The sequence below is a fragment of the Odocoileus virginianus genome, chromosome 11, assembly GCF_023699985.2.
Source record: "Odocoileus virginianus isolate 20LAN1187 ecotype Illinois chromosome 11, Ovbor_1.2, whole genome shotgun sequence".
In the NCBI taxonomy this organism is placed as follows: domain Eukaryota; kingdom Metazoa; phylum Chordata; class Mammalia; order Artiodactyla; family Cervidae; genus Odocoileus; species Odocoileus virginianus.
Window position 1 is genome coordinate 18,151,887 of NC_069684.1, and position 18,615 is coordinate 18,170,501.

At 37.8% G+C, this 18,615-nt stretch overlaps 1 protein-coding gene across 1 annotated transcript in view; it reads right to left on the minus strand.

The window, feature by feature from the left end:
- Positions 1–18,295, minus strand: part of XPR1 (xenotropic and polytropic retrovirus receptor 1) — a 199,119-nt gene extending 180,824 nt beyond the window's left edge. Inside the window, exon 1 of the mRNA XM_020868871.2 lies at positions 18,047–18,295. Within this exon, the coding sequence (XP_020724530.1) occupies positions 18,047–18,115 (69 nt within the window). The 5' untranslated portion in view covers positions 18,116–18,295. The remainder of the gene's footprint in view (positions 1–18,046) is intronic.
- Positions 18,296–18,615: the final 320 nt, after the last annotated feature.

The following is an 18,615-nucleotide window of genomic DNA, read 5'->3' on the forward strand; positions in this document are numbered from 1 at the left end:
GCCATGGGGGCTGCAGACTTGATCCCTGGGTCAGAAAGATCCCCTGGAAAAGGGAACGGCTACCGACTCCAGTCTTCTTGCCTGGAAAATCCCCATGGAGAGAGGAGCCTGGCGGGCTACAGTCCATGGGGTTGCAAAGAGTTGGACACGACTGACACGACTGAGCATGCATGCACGCACATACAGCCAACAGAATACTGCATAAATGACAGAATACTACTTCTAAGGTTAAGTCATAATAGGCACTGTGGTATTCATCTTGCTCTTTCTTCGATTCCCCACTCTAGAAAAAGCCAGTCATGAAAAAACTGAAGCACCCCTATGGAGAGATACAAGTGGTAAGGAAGTGAGGCCTCCTAAAAAAAAGTCAGCACAAATTTGTGAACCATTTGAGTGAGCTACTCTAGTATTGGATCCAGTCCCCGGCAAGCCTCGAGATGACTCCAGCCCCGACTGACATCTTGACCACAACCTCACAAAATATCCTGAGCCAGAATCACCCAGTTAAGCTGCCTCCAAATGCTTTACACACAGAAAGATAATAAATGTTTCTCATTGTTTCAGTAGTTTTAGGTAGTTTGTTACAGAGCAATAGATAATTAATACACGAGGCTAGATCTGAAAAATATTTTTATATCACAGAATGTAACGTTATTAGATCATAACCAACATCTTTGGCTTGTCTTGAGCAAAGTACCTAAAATGTTTATTTCCATAAAGATACAAAAACTATGGAAAGGAAGACTATGACAATTTCAAGAAGTGATTTATTTAGCAATAACAAGCAAAACTGCATTCCCGTAAGTCACAGCCACCAATACTGTAATTTAACTTACACTGAATGCCCTTGAGAAATCATACAGCTGCATTTTTGGGCCGGGACAGAATAAATCTGACAGATTAAATCATCATCTTCCTTACCTAAGGATCCTGTTCTGACAATAACATGCAGTTGATAACAAATGTCCTTTTATAACTAATTAAATCTATATGGCTCATTCTTACATTTACTGTGGTAACAGTTGTAAATTCTCTAAGGGCAGAGAGTAATCTCACTTGGTTCTTATGGGCCACAGCATCTAGCACAGTAAAAGTCAAAATATGCTTGTAAACTGCACAGACTTTGTAACATAAAGCCTAAATATCCAAAATCAGTACATCAGTTAATCTTTTAAAGTGTTATATAACTTTTAAAGTGTTATATAATAACTATGTTATTTTTACTTAATTATTTTATAGCATTTCTAGTTTCATGAAATACCAAAATGTAAAGTCATTTCTTTTGTCCCAATTTTCATTATTTTTGTTAATTTCAACACAAAATTCAAACCTCTTTCATTTACTAGCCACAAGAAAAGTTCCTAGTGTGTTTGACTTCAGCCCTCTTTAATATATAAGGTTTAGACAGGTTGATAAAGCATATTGAATTTTGTCCAAATATAATAGTATGGCAACATAAAATTCCCACTGTTCTTAGTAACAGTTTGTTAGTTTATCTGAAAGAAAACAAAAAAGGAACACAAAGGTTCTGCAATACATCGATACACTTTGTAAAAATGGTTTCTAATCCATGAGTCTCAGATCAGTTCACAACTCCAATTTCAATACTACCAGCTATCATCATTTAGTTTCCAAGAAATTTCATGACATTGAAAGAGGGTCTTGGTATACTAAAAGATTGAGTACCAACACCCTAAAATAAATAACTGCTGAATAAATGAATAAAAAGTTACTCCTATGGCTTATTTTTAATGATGATAGAAATTAACAGCTATACTTTATTGAAAAGTACCTTCTATAGATCAGGCCCCTGCTGGCACTTTCATATACTGTTGCTGTTTAGTCACTAAGTTGAGTCCGACTCTGCCATCCCATGGACTGTAGCCTACCAGGCTCTTCTGTCTATGGGATCGTCCTGCCAAGGATACCTCAGTGGTTTGCCATTTTCTTCTCCAGGGGATCCTCCCGACCCAAGGATCGAACCCATGTCTCCTGCTTGGCAGGCAGATTCTTTACCACTATGCCACCTGGGAAGCCCTTTCATCTATTATTACATTTAATTCTCATAATAATCTTGAAAGGTAAATATTATCCTCATTTTTCACCAAGAAAACTGAGGTTCAGAGAAATAACTGTTTAAAAGTCCACAGCCAATAAATGAGGGAAATGCAATTAAAGCAAAAAAAATTTAGATAAAATTAAAGCTATCTTCTCTAATGCCTTCAAGATGAATGGATCCCACACATCCTTCAAAGAATATTTTACTTTATCATACTCATTTCTAAAGGTTCCATCCCATTTTCATCACTCTTTTTTTTTCCATTTTCATCACTCTTAACAGACAAATTTCTCAAATGAAAAGTACAGATATGAAAAAAAAATTAAATTAAAAAAAAAAGAAAAGTACATATATGTTGTCTAAATGACTTTTAACCTCTTCAAACTTGGAGTAAAGTTAGCAGAAGAAAACTGTGTTCAGAATTTTGTCATATCCAAAGGCTGACCTTAATCCTCATTCTCATTAACTTGTCTACAAAGCATGTCACTGCTGATAGTCCATTTACCCTTCAGACCCTTAACTCCTATGACAACTTATTTTCCAAGATTTCCTCTGTCTCTATTTTTCTGTGTTACATACTTTTCCCCAGTGACTTAATTCTTTAACTACTATCTCAATTAAAATGTCTTATCTTTTGATATAATCTTTTAAATTCCAGCTACTAGTTATCTCTACGTATAGATATTTCACAAAAGAAATCAGCATGAATTTACCACCCCCTAAAGTAGCTAGTCTCTACCACTTTCCTTACATTTAAACCATTACATTAAATTCTCCCCTCCTTCAACCTCTATATCTGGCTAGCCATCCAACTTCTGTTATGTAAAGCATAAATGTTAAACAACCTACATAAATCACTGTGCTAAGCAAAAGAAAAGTGATACGCTTAAAAATGTCTAATAGGAACTTCCCTAGCAGTCCAGTGGTTAAGACTCTGTATTCCCAATGCAGGCGGCATGGGTTTGATCCCTGAATGGGGAACTAAGGTCCTGCATGCCACATGGCACGGCCAAAACAAAAGTTTAATAGTATTACTTTATCTTTACCAATAATATTTTTATTTAATTTCAAATATTAAAGAGAAAAAAGATCTAACTACTAAAATATTGTGTATGTTTGCAATTAAGCAACTTGGAAGGGGGATGATACTTTAGTAGGATAATCTGTGCTTAACAGGGCAAGTTCACAAAATACACAATTATTATTGTTGATTATTGATATCATGTTGTTTAAATTTTTTAAACATAAAGTTGGTTAAATATCGTCTCATAAATTTTCCTAACATAAAACCTATCATATTAAATAACACTGTCTCTAAAATGGAAGAAAGGTCAAGAAGGAATGCCAAAATTCTGCACTTGATAGTAATTTCCTTCCCTAAAACATTTTCTTCTCTAATACATTATGCTTACAAATCAATTCAGAAATTTTAATATGGCTTACAACAAAAGTGCAAAAGAAAAAGGAAAAAGTGACCAATTTTCTTCCCAGTTTTTCAGTTCTACCAAAAACCAAAGAATCTTTCAAAATGTAAAATCTTTTTTCTTTTATCAATAACCATCAGCAAGTAGCAACAAACTTTATGTTCTATGAAATACTCAGTTCAGTTGCTCAGTCATGTCCGACTCTTTGCGACCCCATGAACCACAGCACGCCAGGCCTCCCTGTCCATCACCAACTCCCAGAGTCTACCCAAACTCATGTCCATTAAGTCGGTGATGCCATCTAACCATCTCATCCTCTGTCGTCCCCTTCTCTTCCTGCCTTCAATCTTTCCCAGCATCAGCATCTTTTCAAATGATTCAGATCTTTGCATCAGGTAACCAAAGTATTGGAGTTTCAGCTTCAGCAACAGTCCTTCCAATGAATGTTCAGGACTGATTTCCTTTAGGATGGACTGGCTGGACCTCCTTGCTGTCCAAGGGACTCTCAAGAGCCTTCTCCAACACCACAGTTCAATAGCATCAATTCTTTGGTGCTCAGCTTTCTTTACAGTTCAACTCTCCTACTGGAAAAACCATAGCCTTGACTAGACGGACCTTTGTTGACAAAGTAATGTCTCTGCTTTTTAATATGCTGCCTAGGTTGGTCATAACCTTCCTTCCAAGGAGTAAGCATCTTTTAATTTCATGGCTGCAACCACCATCTGCAGTGATTTTGGAACCCCCCAAAATAAAGTCAGCCACTGTTTCCACTGTTTCCCCATCTATTTGCCATGAAGTGATGGGACAAGATGCCATGATCTTAGTTTTCTGAATGTTGAGCTTTAAGCCAACTTTTTCACTCTCCTCTTTCACTTTCATCAAGAGGCTCTTTAGTTCTTTTTCACTTTCTGCCATAAGGGTGTTATCATCTCACTTTCATCAAGAGGCTCTTTAGTTCTTTTTCACTTTCTGCCATAAGGGTGTTGTCATCTGCATATCTGAGGTTATTGATATTTCTCCCGGCAATCTTGATTCCAGCTTGTGCTTCATCCAGCCCAGCACTTCTCATGATGTACTCTGCATATAAATAAGCAGGGTGACAATATACAGCCTTGATGTACTCCTTTTCCTATTTGGAACCAGTCTGTTGTTCCATGTCCAGTTCTAACTGTTGCTTCCTAACCTGCACACAGCTTTCTCAGGAGGCAGGTCAGGTGGTCTGATAATCCCATAACCTTTTCTAAAAAGGTAAAATTCTTTCAATTTCCATTTGTTCAACTGAATAAACAGTCTAAGTTGTCTTTTCTTAGTTACAGTTTCACTGATCCCTTCCCCCAACTGTGTAAACAGTAAATGAATCAAGATGCTGCTCAACTGTTAGACTCAAACCACTAAGGATAGATATGTAATAATGGCTAATACTTACTATGTGTAGTAACTATTAAACCTCCTGTCCTGTTTTCCAATTATTGATTCATTTCATTTCACATGATCCTCCAAAAGCAAAAAGTATTATCATTTCCAGTTTAAGGATAAGAGAATTGTGGCACAGAAAGGCTACATGACTTGCCCAACAAGGTTATTACAATTACAATTAAATTACAATTACAGTAACAGGGTTGTTACAATTTCAATTTCGGTGGTCTCTGTATCAATTCACTTTCTAATTTCTGAATCTATTAAGAACTGAACTTTTGAAAGTCCATGATACTAAGCAAACAAATCCTAGAAAAAAAAATTTGCAATCTTCTTTAGCAAATAACTAATGGCAGTATAATTTGAAATACTAATATTTCAAATAAGCTTATTCTACTCAAAAAGAAAGATTTAATCAAAAGATGTTTGAACTACGTGATTAGAGGTGGTGACTCACCGGCTTATCAACACTTTTGTTACCTGCTATTATACAAATATTTGAAAAACAGGAAAAAGACTATCATCTCAATTTTGTCATCAATGATCACACTTCACTGAATAAACAAAACTAAAATAAGACCCACTTCTCCTAACTGATACCAAAGTAACTCATTTCCAGAGCTCTAGCCACGCTCTATAGGGGATAAACATGAGCTTTTCCTATTTTCTCCACTGACTGCCTTCAACGATGCTCTCGTAAATCTCTCTTTCCCATCCCTTAATGATATCTCACGCAGATTCCATAGTCTTTCAGTTACACTCTGTTTTATTGTTGTTTTTAAGTTTCTAAATATGCCAGACACTACCAGATGTTGGATGCTAACATGTATCTATGACTCTGCCTGACACACAGCAGGCTTTCAGTAAATATTATTACTATCATTATTTCATCAAATCTAAGATCCCATTAGTAGTAATATATACTTGTACTTTATGTGCTTCTAAGGAATGAAAAAAAGTCTGCCAACTAATCTATGACAATTACTTATGAGATATATCTTGATTTTAGATGTCAAAGTGTGGGAAAACTGATTGAAAGAGGTAGTAAATTCAAGCTCTCACTATTTTTGGCTATATTATTTGGTTTTCCTATCTTTGGTCTTGGTCTCCCCACTGCATCTCCAGGATCTAAACTACATTCTCACTTTGCATTGATCCCTCTCCCCAAGTCTCTTTAAAATCCTTACTGGTTCACAACCAGGAAACATTTAAGGTCCTCAGCATGGTATTCAAGGCTCCGTACAAATCACACTATCAGTCCTCCAACATACCTACTAAACCAGATTTCACTAATATGCTTGCATACTTCCACCTATCTATGCCTTTATTCAAAATTACTCTATCTGCCTAGAATGCCCTCAGTGTCCTGTCCCCTCTTCACCGTGTCAACAAACCCTACTGAATCTCTAGTACTTCTGTGAAAGCTTTCAAGATAAATACCTTTGATTTTCCAGAGCAAATCAATCAGCCATTCCTCTGTAACATAATCACAATACACTATGATTAGAAGACCAACCAAGTTACAAGCTCCTTTAGGACAGGCGTGTACCTATTTTTACATCACCAGCCCCTTGAGAGATCCTGACCATGTATCATCATGTTAAGAATCCAGGCTGTAAAATAAGACAAACCTGTGCTTGAACTCTGGTTTTACCATTCACCAGCTATGTGACCTTGGGCAATCAACTCAATCTAAGATTCAGTGACTTCTTAGAACAGGATAACAAAATCTACCTTAGAGGGTACGGATTAAATGTAAAACACCTGACACAACAGAAACACTCAACGAACATTAGCTGTTGTTATTATCATCGTTGTCACTTTATTATTTTTTCAAAAAAGGAAGGGGACATCATGAATAGTTAATGAATAGATTAATATTATATATTCTAATCTTCTCTAGTCAGATATGCCCTGACTTCAGCTTGGCAGTATGTTATAAGAGATAGGGGGTAGAGAGGGAGGTGCTCTTCATGTAGAGGTAACAATGTAACCTGTGTTAACATTCAGGTATGCTACAGAGAAATGCCCAAATGATTTTTCAACTTTCCTGAATCCTCCTTTCATCTCTACCTAACTCCTCAAGCCTTAACCAAAATTCCTCAGTCCTATCTCCTCACCTAAAATAAGTTTCTACCTAAATAGGGCAATGGTTGTAACTGAGTAAACAATATTTTTAAATCTGAGCTTCTTATTTATCTAGTCTTTTAACTGACACACAAGAACAATTTGAGGTTGTTACTGTGAACTAAAGGATTAGATTCAGATAAATGTATTAATGCTGAGTAAGTAATAATTAACAAGAACATTTAAATTCATATGGTCTCTTACAAAGAAAATGAATTTTTAAAATTAAAAGTAAAGAAATGTTTATATAGCAGTGATAAGCCTCAGTAAGGTATATCAGTGAGCAAGAGGTCAGTATTTTAATTCCAGGCTCTGCTATCAGCTAGTTGTGAGGCTGACCATACATATATCTTGGCCTTTCTGCCCTCAATTTATTCATCTGTGAAACAGAGGACCTGAGAAGGTCTTTTTCAGCTCTAAAACCAATTCTAGTATTAAAAAATTAAATTTTCATTAGAAAACTGAAACAAACTAAAATTAGATAGCCACTAAAAATTCAAAGGATTCACTTAAGCTATTCAGACATACTTAGGAACAAACATGTAAATGTCACCCCAACTGAAAAAAAAAGAATATGCAGGCACAGTCTATAACTGAAATGAATACAAGTTACAAGTAGCCAAGGAGAACTAAACTATTTCAAAACCATATGATTGCTCCCACCTGAATTTCTTACTGTATATAAAAAGGACAATTTATTAATATAAATATCACAGATAAAAAGAATAATATCTAAAATCAATAGAGACATTTTCCAAAAACATGAACTGAACAAGCCCAGAGGGACAAAATTTGAGGCTCAGTTTTCCTTACAAAGATACTGCTAATCTAGCCTTAACTAATACCGCTGAACTCTGTAGTAGAAATAATTTTAATAGCAAATATAGGCATTATTTTAGCACTTTTCATATTTTAACTCATATAATCCTCACAGAAGTCTTGTAACTACTATTACTGTCCCCATTTTACAAATGAGGAAACTGAAGAACAAAGAGGAATTAATAGAATGACTTGCCTGAGCTCACTCAGCTAGGCAATTGTGCAGCTGGAATACGAACCGAGTCAGTCTGGCTTCAGTTTGTTCTCTCCGTGCGTCACTGACACACAGGTACATGATGCAAATGGTTAAACAATAAAATGAATCCCAGTGATTGGGTTGACTCTACCACTAACCAAGTTACCTGTCCTTGAATCACAACCTCTTTGGACTTCATTTCCCACTCAAGTAAAAAAGGGAATTGGACTAAATGATCTCTGAAATTCCTTACAGGTCTAACATTCCATGATCTATGGAATGCTTTAAAAGCAAAAAGCCACAACTGTGGCATAGCAGCAGCTATGCTCACTCTTCTTTATCTTCCTCCTTTTACACTTATCACTATATCTCATTATCTTTCCTATAGCGCATCTTTATAAGTTCCTCTGTTTAACAGCTGCCTATCTCATAAGAATTACACTAATAATCTTGAGAAAAAAATTAATTAATAGAGGTGAACTCTAACCTCCAGACCACACTCTACTACCTCCAAACCATGCAGAACTAAGACCTAGGACTAAAAATAGACCAGCCATTACTTCAGCAGGTGCTGGAGACTATGCCTAAACATATGTATGCACAAATGGATGGATTTATTTATTTTTCATAAGCCAGCAGGATGTAGGAATTAAGAGCAGGGGCTCTTTCAATCTCATATCTGCTAACCACAATTAGCAGTTTCAACATAATCAGTTACTAAATGGCTCTAAGACTCAGGTTCCCGGTCTACAAATAGAGCAAACATAAAAACCTACCAATGCCATAGTGACTGACAAAGTAAGCACTCAAAAAATAACAGCTGTTGTTACTGCCCCTGTTAGCATCACTGCTATTTACAATTCCCATATAAAGGCAAGAGCTCCCAAGTATGACAGGTTTTATTTCAAATTCTAGCTCTACTACTTACTAGGTATATGACCATGAACAAGTTGGTTAATCTCTCTAAGCCTGAGTTTCCTCATCAGTAAAATGAAGATAATAAATCATCTATCTTCAGTTCAGTTCAGTCGCTCAGTCGTGTCCGACTCTTTGTGAACCCATGAACCGCAGCACGCCAGGCCTCCCTGTCCACCACCAACTCCCGGAGTTTACTCAAACACATCTCCACTGAGTCAGTGATGCCATCTAACCATCTCATCCTCTGTCATCCCCTTCTCCTCCTGCCTTCAATCTTTCCCAGCAACAGGGTCTTTTCAAATGAGTCAGTTCTTTGCATCAGGTGGCCGAAGTATTGGAGTTTCAGCTTCAGCATCAGTCCTTCCAGTGAACACCCAGGACTGATCTCCTTTAGGATGGACTGGTTGGATCTCCTTGCAGTCCAAGGGACTCTCAAGAATCTTCTCCAACACAATTCAAAAGCATCATTTCTTTGGTGCTCCGCTTTCTTCACAGTCCAACTCTCACATCCACACCTGACTACTGGAAAAACCACAGCCCTGACTAGACGGACCTTTGTTGGCAAAGTAATGTCTCTGCTTTTTAATATGCTGTCTAGGTTGGTCATAACTTTCCTTCCAAGGAGTAAGCGTCTTTTAATTTCATGGCTGCAGTCACCATCTGCAGTGATTCTGGAGCCCCCAAAAATATCTTATCTTAGCCAACAGGAATTTGCTGTATGGCTCAGGAAACTCAAACAGGGGCTCTGCATCAACCTAGAGGGGTGAGATGGGGAGGGAGATGGGAGAGAGGTTCAAAAAGGAGGGGATATATGTGTAACTATAGCTGATTCATGTTGAGGTCTGACAGAAAACAACAAAATTCTGTAAAGCAATTATCCTTCAATAAAAAAATAAGTTAAAAAGAAAAAAATCATCTATCTCACAAAACTGTTGTGAAGGTTAGATGAGGTAACAAAGCTGCTGACACCTGGTTCCTAACTGGTCAATAAATACTAATTCCTTTCTCCTTAATGACAAAAAGAGCACATTTCCACTAATTCAATTCAAGGCCTAGAGATTAGAAGTGGGAATCCCAGGGAAAACAACTTTCTTTTCTCTATCATTCTGTGCAGGGGGATATACCAGAGAATTCTCACTCATGGGATTCTCTTTATCCTCTTATGTGCTTCCTAAGACTTGAGAGCTTTTTCTCAGGCCATCTCCAAATGTTCTGAAAGGAGTTGTGTGTTCAAAGGCAGCAACTCTTAGAAACTCTTTCAGGGAACCCAGAAGATCAAAACTATTTTCATAATAATACTGAAATGGAGCAGGACCCACCCATCCCTGTCCTCAGCCTGCCTTTTATCTGTGGAAAAACTTTAGTCAAAGATTAAGTTTGATCAGAGAAGTGAGAAAATGCCAGGAAAGAATCCGCCTGCAACATGGGAGACCTGGGTTCAATCACTGGGTTGGGAATATTCCCTGGACAGGGAATGACTACCCACTCCAGTATTCTGGCCTGGACAATTCCATGGACTATATAGTCCATGGGGTCACAAAGAGTAGGATGCTACTGAGCCACTTTCACTTTCATTGAATCCATGTTAAATTTTGAGGTTTCCCAAGTGGAGCTAGTGGTAAAGAACCCACCTGTCAATGTAGCAGGCATAAGAGACACACGTTTGATCCCTGTGTCGGGACGATCCCTTGGAGGAGGGCACGGCAACCCATTCCAGTATACTTGCCTGGAGAATTCCTATGGACATTGGAGCCTGGTAGGCTACAGTCCACAGAGTTGCAAAGAGGTGCACATGACTGAAGCAATTTAGCACGCAGCTTTATTTTAGATAAGGAAACAGCAACCCACTCCAGTATTCGCGCCTGGAGAATCCCATGGACAGAGGACCCTGGCAGGCTACAGTCTATGGGGTCACAAGAGTTGGACATGACTGAGCGACTAAATCATCACCACCAGTCATTATAAAGTATAGTCAAAGACCTTTAGCTTCTTCTCAAGGGCTATGGAATAATCTGAGCCATATCCTGTGAGCTGTCTTACAGATACTAAAACCGCAACCACGTAGGAAAAGTTAACTACATGATGACCAGACTGTAGCCATAACATAAGCTGTCAAAATTCTGAGAACTGGCCTCAAGGAAATGGGAACCAACCAACCATGGGACTACAGATTATCTGTACTTAAAATAAATGAAATGACGCTGGTCAGACCACCGATAATCATTTCAAGATGACTGTCAGAGCTGACTGTGCTGTTTCTGCATGTAGCTCCCTCCCTAAGCCTACAAAAACTCTTGTCCACTGATTATAGAAGAAGTGGGGCAGGTACTGGTCTTTGGATAAGTGTACCATCTCCCCACTCCTCCCATCCCCCACCCCCACCGCTGTTGCTGACATCCAAAATAAAGCAAACTTTTCTTTCCACCAACTTGGCCTCTTTATTGGTTTTTGAGCAGTGAGCAGGACCCCATTATCCGTTACAATACTACAACTTCATGTGCTTTTTTCACTCATTCTTTCACAAATACACAGTGGAAGTTCCCAAAGGCCACATGAAATGTGATGTCATGTCCCTGAAGGATAGTAGGTGTGCTTGTATACTCTGGGCTTCACACATCTCTCAGTTTCAATTTCAAATATAGAGTATTATCAGTAGATATTGGGATCGTTTTAACAATTTTTAAGAGTTTCAAATAGTACCAAGACCAAAAAGTTAAAGAATTACTTCTCTAAGGTACAGAAAAAGCTCACAAAGCACATGCATTACTCTGTGAATTACAATTTTACCAATTTAGTCTAAATAAGTAATTCACACAATAATCTAAAAGCTTCTCATTTTCCCGTATGATTATATTTCAGGCCTTCAATCTTCAAAAAAATGACTGATTCACTAATTATCTGTGAATATTCAGTGACAGAACTGGTTCTAAGGACTTACATCTCCTTATTTATGGTCTACAGTCTTTCTAAATTCTGCAGGTCATTGTCAATAAGAGATGACTGTTTTCTTAATCATCACACTGTCCCTCTCATTACACATAATAAGAAAATTGCAGGTTATGCTTACAGCAAGTTAATTAAACTTTCCCGTGATCTATAATAAATAACTTTTTAAGGATTTTCTGATACCAGATACCACACCTGCCTAGTGATAGGAAGAAACAGGTAAGCAAATTTCCTTCTATAAACAATTTAAAGGTGTATAACATATAAAAAGTTTGAAAAGCCAGGGAGAATTCTTCCATATTATTTACACAGTGATCCAAATTTACAACCATGTTCCAAGTCCTCAATCTACAATGTTCCCTTTCTACACAATTTTAAATTTTGAAAGCACTATGTTGAAATATGTGCTTGAAATATGACTGAAATATAAACCCAAACACACACACACACACACACACACACACAAATTGTTTTTTGGCTTTTTCTGTTTTTAAAAGAGATAGAATTTAATGACGAATCTATCAGCCTATAGCACATATAGAGCCCTTATAAATATGTGTTGAATGAATAAATAATTTTTTTAGGCATTTGTTCATTAGCATTGCCTGTTTGACTTCTTTTACCATTTACTAGGTAAGAGGAAGACCTGAAAACAAAAATACAACCAGGCAAGACCCCGAGTGAATTTTGACAATCTCCCAAAGGCCAATTAAATAAATACCAAGCAACCCACAAACTACCTCCAGTTAAGCTGTACAACTTGAGCAAAATCTTCCGAACTTTTTTTGTTACATTACTATTTTTAAAAAGTTTACCATGCACCTCCAATATATGTACATTTATATCTCCTTCTACAAGTGTGTACATTATAAACACAGAATTTTTAAATGGAAGTTTTAAAAGATGAGACAATAATAAACTAATCTAAACTTTCACTTGTGAATACAAAAATATTTTTAATCTCTCTTAAGAAATTACCAATAACAATACTTTTAAAGAACAATCTAACAGAAAAGTTTCATTGCTTTTTAAAATCCTAGTTTTTAGTATTTCAAAGGCCTAATTCAAACTTCAAGATTCAGTTAATTTTGAAACTTGATGATAATGGCTATAAGCTGGAAAACTGACCTTACAAATGCAGAATACTCTAATACATAACATATATTTAGGGTGAAGTTCACTATGGATGACAATGGACGTTAAAATCTTATTTTGAAAAATTATTTTAATTATTTTGAAACTTTTTGGCAAGCTTCTTGTTAGGTCTATTAAAGTAGCACTGTTTTTTCTGTAATTTGGCTGACAAAAAGCTAGTACTAGAACTGTCAGCTCTGCCATTTTCTTGTTGTTCACATGTACTCGCATTATTGGTTTCTTTACAGGAGTCTTTTTAATTCACATCCATTTTATATGGGTTAGTTTAGTCAAAATTAGGTAATATCCATAAATTTATCTAACTATATGCAACCATAAACTGAACTATTTGCTGAAAGTGAACAAACAAGTGAGAAAACTATTAGCAATTCTTGACTCTCCTTCAGACTACCTCCTAAAATGAGGTCATCTCATCAATGTATTTATTCAATGTTAGTAAAATTTCATTTCTTCCTGTCTTACACATAAAAATGAACATAAGTAACACTTACAAAACTATCTTCTCTTCCTTCTTGGGAATGTTGGGTATTCTACTTAGGGGCTATGATGCAAATATACTTGAAACCCCTAGCCAGCACAACTTTATCAGTCTCTCAAATGCTTTTCAGGTTAGGACTGAATTTGAAGCCAGGAATGGTTTTCCATGGTCACCCCAGGTCAAGTAAGATTCTATGTTCTTCTGATATGGGCCTTCACCCAAAAACTGATCCAAACCCAACATTCAGGGATGGGTAGACAAGTATAATCTTTCCAGGACACTCACCCTGACATACTTTATTAAACAATGAAAATAACAGTAATAGCTTCCTATCTTATACAACAATTCACTCAGTTAAGAAACATTTGTAAATACCAGGCATCTTATTGCTATACTCATTTACAAACGTTATTTTACATACACTATATTGTACTTTCATTTGCAGAAGTGCCTGAAAGGAAAAGTGTGGCTTGTGCCCCATCGGGTGGCCAAACTGGAAATTTCAAACAAGTTCCAGCAAGGCAAGTTAACCCTAACTAATCAACATAATACATTTGGGAAATTGAAGCATGCAACACAAGTGTTCTCACGGGAGAGTTCTATAAATGAAAATCACAATAATGTTATGGTATTTCCCTACACTTGAAAAAAAGGGGTACGCAGTTTATGCAGAATCCTTTCCAAACCTTGCAACAAAAAAAATTAAAACTATTACCATCACTTTTTATTTGAGTTCAATAAAAGCTTCATTGGGTCAGTTTTCCATTCACAGATTAAGATATCAGATTTTTTTGAAAAGAGATTATTAATTTAAAAGAATGCTTTTAATTGTTATACTTTAAGTTCTACTATCTTCATATATCAAGCATAATGAAATCATAAAAATGTACAGAAATTTGGAGCTATATGGGTCCTTAGAAAATAGAGGGTTGTGAGCATAGAAATCAAGTCCAGTTCTCTCACTTTACAGATGAAGAACCTAAAGCCCAGAAGAGGAAGTGATTTCATCAGGGTCACACAGTCAGTGTGACCTGACTCTCAATGCTTACACCTCTGTGCTCAAAAGACTATATACGATACTGGACATGTAATTTAACCTTTCTGGACTTTAATTTCTTTGTCTGAAAAAACCAAGGAGACAGGTAATCCATCAATTCCCTTTTAATCTAAAATCCTGAAATTTAGATATCTCATTATTTTAGTACCTTACAAAACTACAGTGTACACGGACAAACCCATTCCTGGTTCCTGAGAAACCAAAGCAGCACAAGACCCTAGGGAAGAAAACACAAGTCAGCAGCCAAAGGCACCAAATGTATTTGCTTCTTTTGCTAATATTCTGTAAAATATTAACATGGTCATACTAGTCTGGCAGAAACTGGTCTAAATTAATTTTGATTAATCAATTACAGAGCTCTAAAGTATGCAATCACTGATTCTAAATTTTAAAAAGTGCTCTTGAAAAGATTTATTGATGTTCTGCATCACATGCCAAGATTTATACTCAAATAGATTATTGGAAACAGGGATAGCCTCTTTCCGTTTGTGTTTATTCTTTGTAAAAACTATTCACAAATGAATCAAACCGATTTTCTTTGTATTATCTCTCCATGTTGCTCTATTCTTTTATGCTTCATTATTCCGCCTATGAAGACTGAGTCTATGAACTCTACAATTCATTTTTAAATTAGAAACTGATCATTTTCAGGATATTGATGGATCACTAATACTAATTTTATAGTCCAAAAAATGGAAGCCATTAAAAGTTAAATCAAAAACCTATGAACTATAACGGACCTTAAAAAGCTCTAACCCTATATTCTTACTTTATGAAAGAGGACAGAAGCCTGGAAAGGCAAAAAGCCTGTCCCCATGGCTTTATGACAAACATATACAAGAATCAGCACTTACTGTATGACTGTGTGCACACAATAATACATATAACCATAGAGGTAAAACAACATTTTCAGCTTCTGTCTAATGCTCTGATGTTTCAAGTAAAATTTAATGCAGCAAAATGACATGAAAACCAAAAAAGCTGAACAGTTCACAACAGTTCACAGCACTAGAAAGCAGCCTACACCAGAAATCATGGTAATATACCAAAATTTCATCACCAGTACTTGAAAAACAAATCCAAGTGTCTGTTCTACTAACAGTGTTTCAACAGCATCATCTTCACATGTGAGAAACTACATTTTACTGCCATATGAAAAGGTTCTTCTCTCGAGCAAATGCTGACATCTTTCACGATACTCTTTTTTCCCCCAAAGTTTCTAAGCTGCCAAATTCCTCTAAAGATTCTTATTTATGCCTCTTTATTTTTAAAGGAACAGTACTAGCTCTTGAGAAACAATATACAACACACAGATCGCAACCCTATAAAAAATGGCTCCAATTCAAAAAGAAAAGTGCTCCTTATTAATTTTGCCTACCAAATAACAAGCTTATGAAAGATCCAAGTCACAAAATAAGGACTCTCCGTAGAATAAAAGTCAATAATCTACAATTAACGAATTTTTTAAAAAATAATGTTTAATTGGCCTAGGAAAAAATAACACAGTCATACATATGAAATGTGTTCCTCTCTGACCAACTTAAAGTAAACCATCTAGGACTAGTTAGTGTCCAAATGCAGTATGTGAATTGAGTACCAGAATGACTCCAGCCACAAAGCTGATGTTATAAATCAAGAGGTAATTGCATCTTTAAGTCTTATGCTTCTCCTTCCAGCCCTAAAAATTGTATTCTAAAATTAATACAATTTTATGAAACGGTTAAGTATTGTAATACTTAAAGTGAATCACAGCATACAACCAGTCACTATTACTTCTCCCCAAATGAAGCATTCCATACTATATAGGATGTTGCTTCAGGATGCCTTGTTCTATGAAGAACTGGCAGTGGTGCTGAAAATTACTACTAGAAAGATGAAAGACCAATACCCTCCTTTCAATAAAAACCATCATCTGGACTCTAGCCAAGGTTTTAAAACTGACCAAATGTTATTAGCAACAATAAATCAAGAGCTCTACAGGCTGAAAAGCTTGTCTCTTATTTCATTCTTACAAAACGTAGTCACAAAACACTATAAGAAAATTAAGTGAAAGAAAGCATTAACAACTCTAGGCCTTTCATTTCTGGCAATAATGAAATACTGTATGTTGCCAGGTGAATTTATTTTACAATCTTCAAGGTTCTGTTTAACCTACTTATGTCTCTTTCCTTGCCTTCTTCAATTCTTACAACTGTTACATGAATAAATAAACTTCTGGGATTGCCTAAACATCCTTTCAATGAACTTAAAATAGAAATGAAAAAGAGAACCAAAATATCTTAATTCATAAAATCTAGCTAGCATATTTGTGTTCATATTGATTTTATACTCTTTGTTCCTGCACACAACACAGATGTGAATTACCGGGGGTTACAGATTAAGTCTCTCTATCCAGGAGCTGAACTGCCAGCCACTGAGAATAACGTACTGCAAAGCTTAAAACCCTCCAGGTATCTTGGCTTCTGAATACATAAATGAGCTCATTATCTTTACTTTTCCTTTCATTAACGTAAGCTTCCTTATCACTATCTATTAAATACCGTCCAGGAGCTGTTATCACAGAAATTAAGGGTGAGGAGGGCCATGATTTCTGTATACACAGGAATGTTTTAAAAGTACATTGTTTACAACATAGTACTTTTCTCCCTAGCTAACAAAAATTTTAGGAAAGAAAACCTGAAAATGTTAATAATTCCCTTCTCTTTCTTTCTTCCTCTTCCCCTTCACTCCATTCCAAAACCGAAGAGCCAAAACCAAAGATATGATTACTTTATATACTTCATGAAATCAGTGAAAACACGAGTCACCGTCTTATTATCAAAACAAAACAGTTGATTACGATACGTTTGCCTACTGTAACCACCGCACGTGTGATACATATTTAAATCAAGTTTCGACCCTGTTACAAAGCCTTTGTCAACAGTGGGCAAGTGGGGGAAAGCTGAAGGGCTCTGTGAATTGAAGGAAATCACCGGAGGGGCTAATCTAGGAAGAGGATTCCTCGGGGAGAGGTGAGCCGAAAGAAACAAGACCTAACCTTGGAGAGGGGGCGCTCGCCCAGGGTGGGGACCAGAGGTCAGGGTGAGCGGGAGGAGGAGGGAATTAGCACAGAACCGCTGTACCCCGGGCTACCCTCACACCCCCAACTCCGCTACTTGCGGCTTGCCCTCCCACCACCATTCCTCAGCCCCGGCAGGCTGTGCAGTCCCTCCCGGCCCGCAGCCAGCATATCCGTTACCCCGGCGGCAACGGGGCTGCGGGGGAGGGGAAGGTCAGTGGGGCCCGGAGGGGGCCGGCCGCGGCTGGGATGCCGCAGTGGTTCCCCGTCGCACCGGGTCAAAGTCCGCCCGGGCACGGGGGAAGCAGCAAGAGCGGAAGGCGGCGGTGGAGGTCGGGACTTGCGAGATGGTGGCCCCTCCAAATCCTCCCACTCCTCGGCCGCCGCCGGTACCTCATACTGGATATATTGCTTCCTCCACTCGGGAGTGATGTGCGCGGAGAGGTGCTCGGCGAACTTCATCCTGCCGTCTCCCCTTCACTCCTTCTCGGGTCCAGCAGTTACAGGCGGCGGCGGCGGCGGCAACAGCGACTCCGACTCCTCCCCACATGGGCCCCGGCGCTGCGCGGCGCTGCGCTTCTCTCCTCCTCCGCCGCCGCCGAGGTCTCCTCAGAGCCGCCCTCCCGCCATCTTCCTCCTCCTCTCCATAGCCCCGCCCCGCCCCGCCCTCTATACGTCATCGCCATGGTAACCGCCTACGCGCCCAGACGAAAAGGGCGGAGTAAGGGGCCGGATTTGGGTATATTCCTTAAGGCTCCGCCCCTTCTGGGCCGGACGTGCTGAAGGCACCTCCCCTGACCTCTTCCGTCTGGCTCCTGTTGGCCTTACAGCTGCTCGCTACCGCCTGCCTGGGAAGCAACAGTGTTGTTATTGCAATTAATATTAATACTGTAGCAGCAATAATCCACACAATACGTTCATATTTGCAAAGATTTGTGCAAATGTTTTTCCATTTTAATATT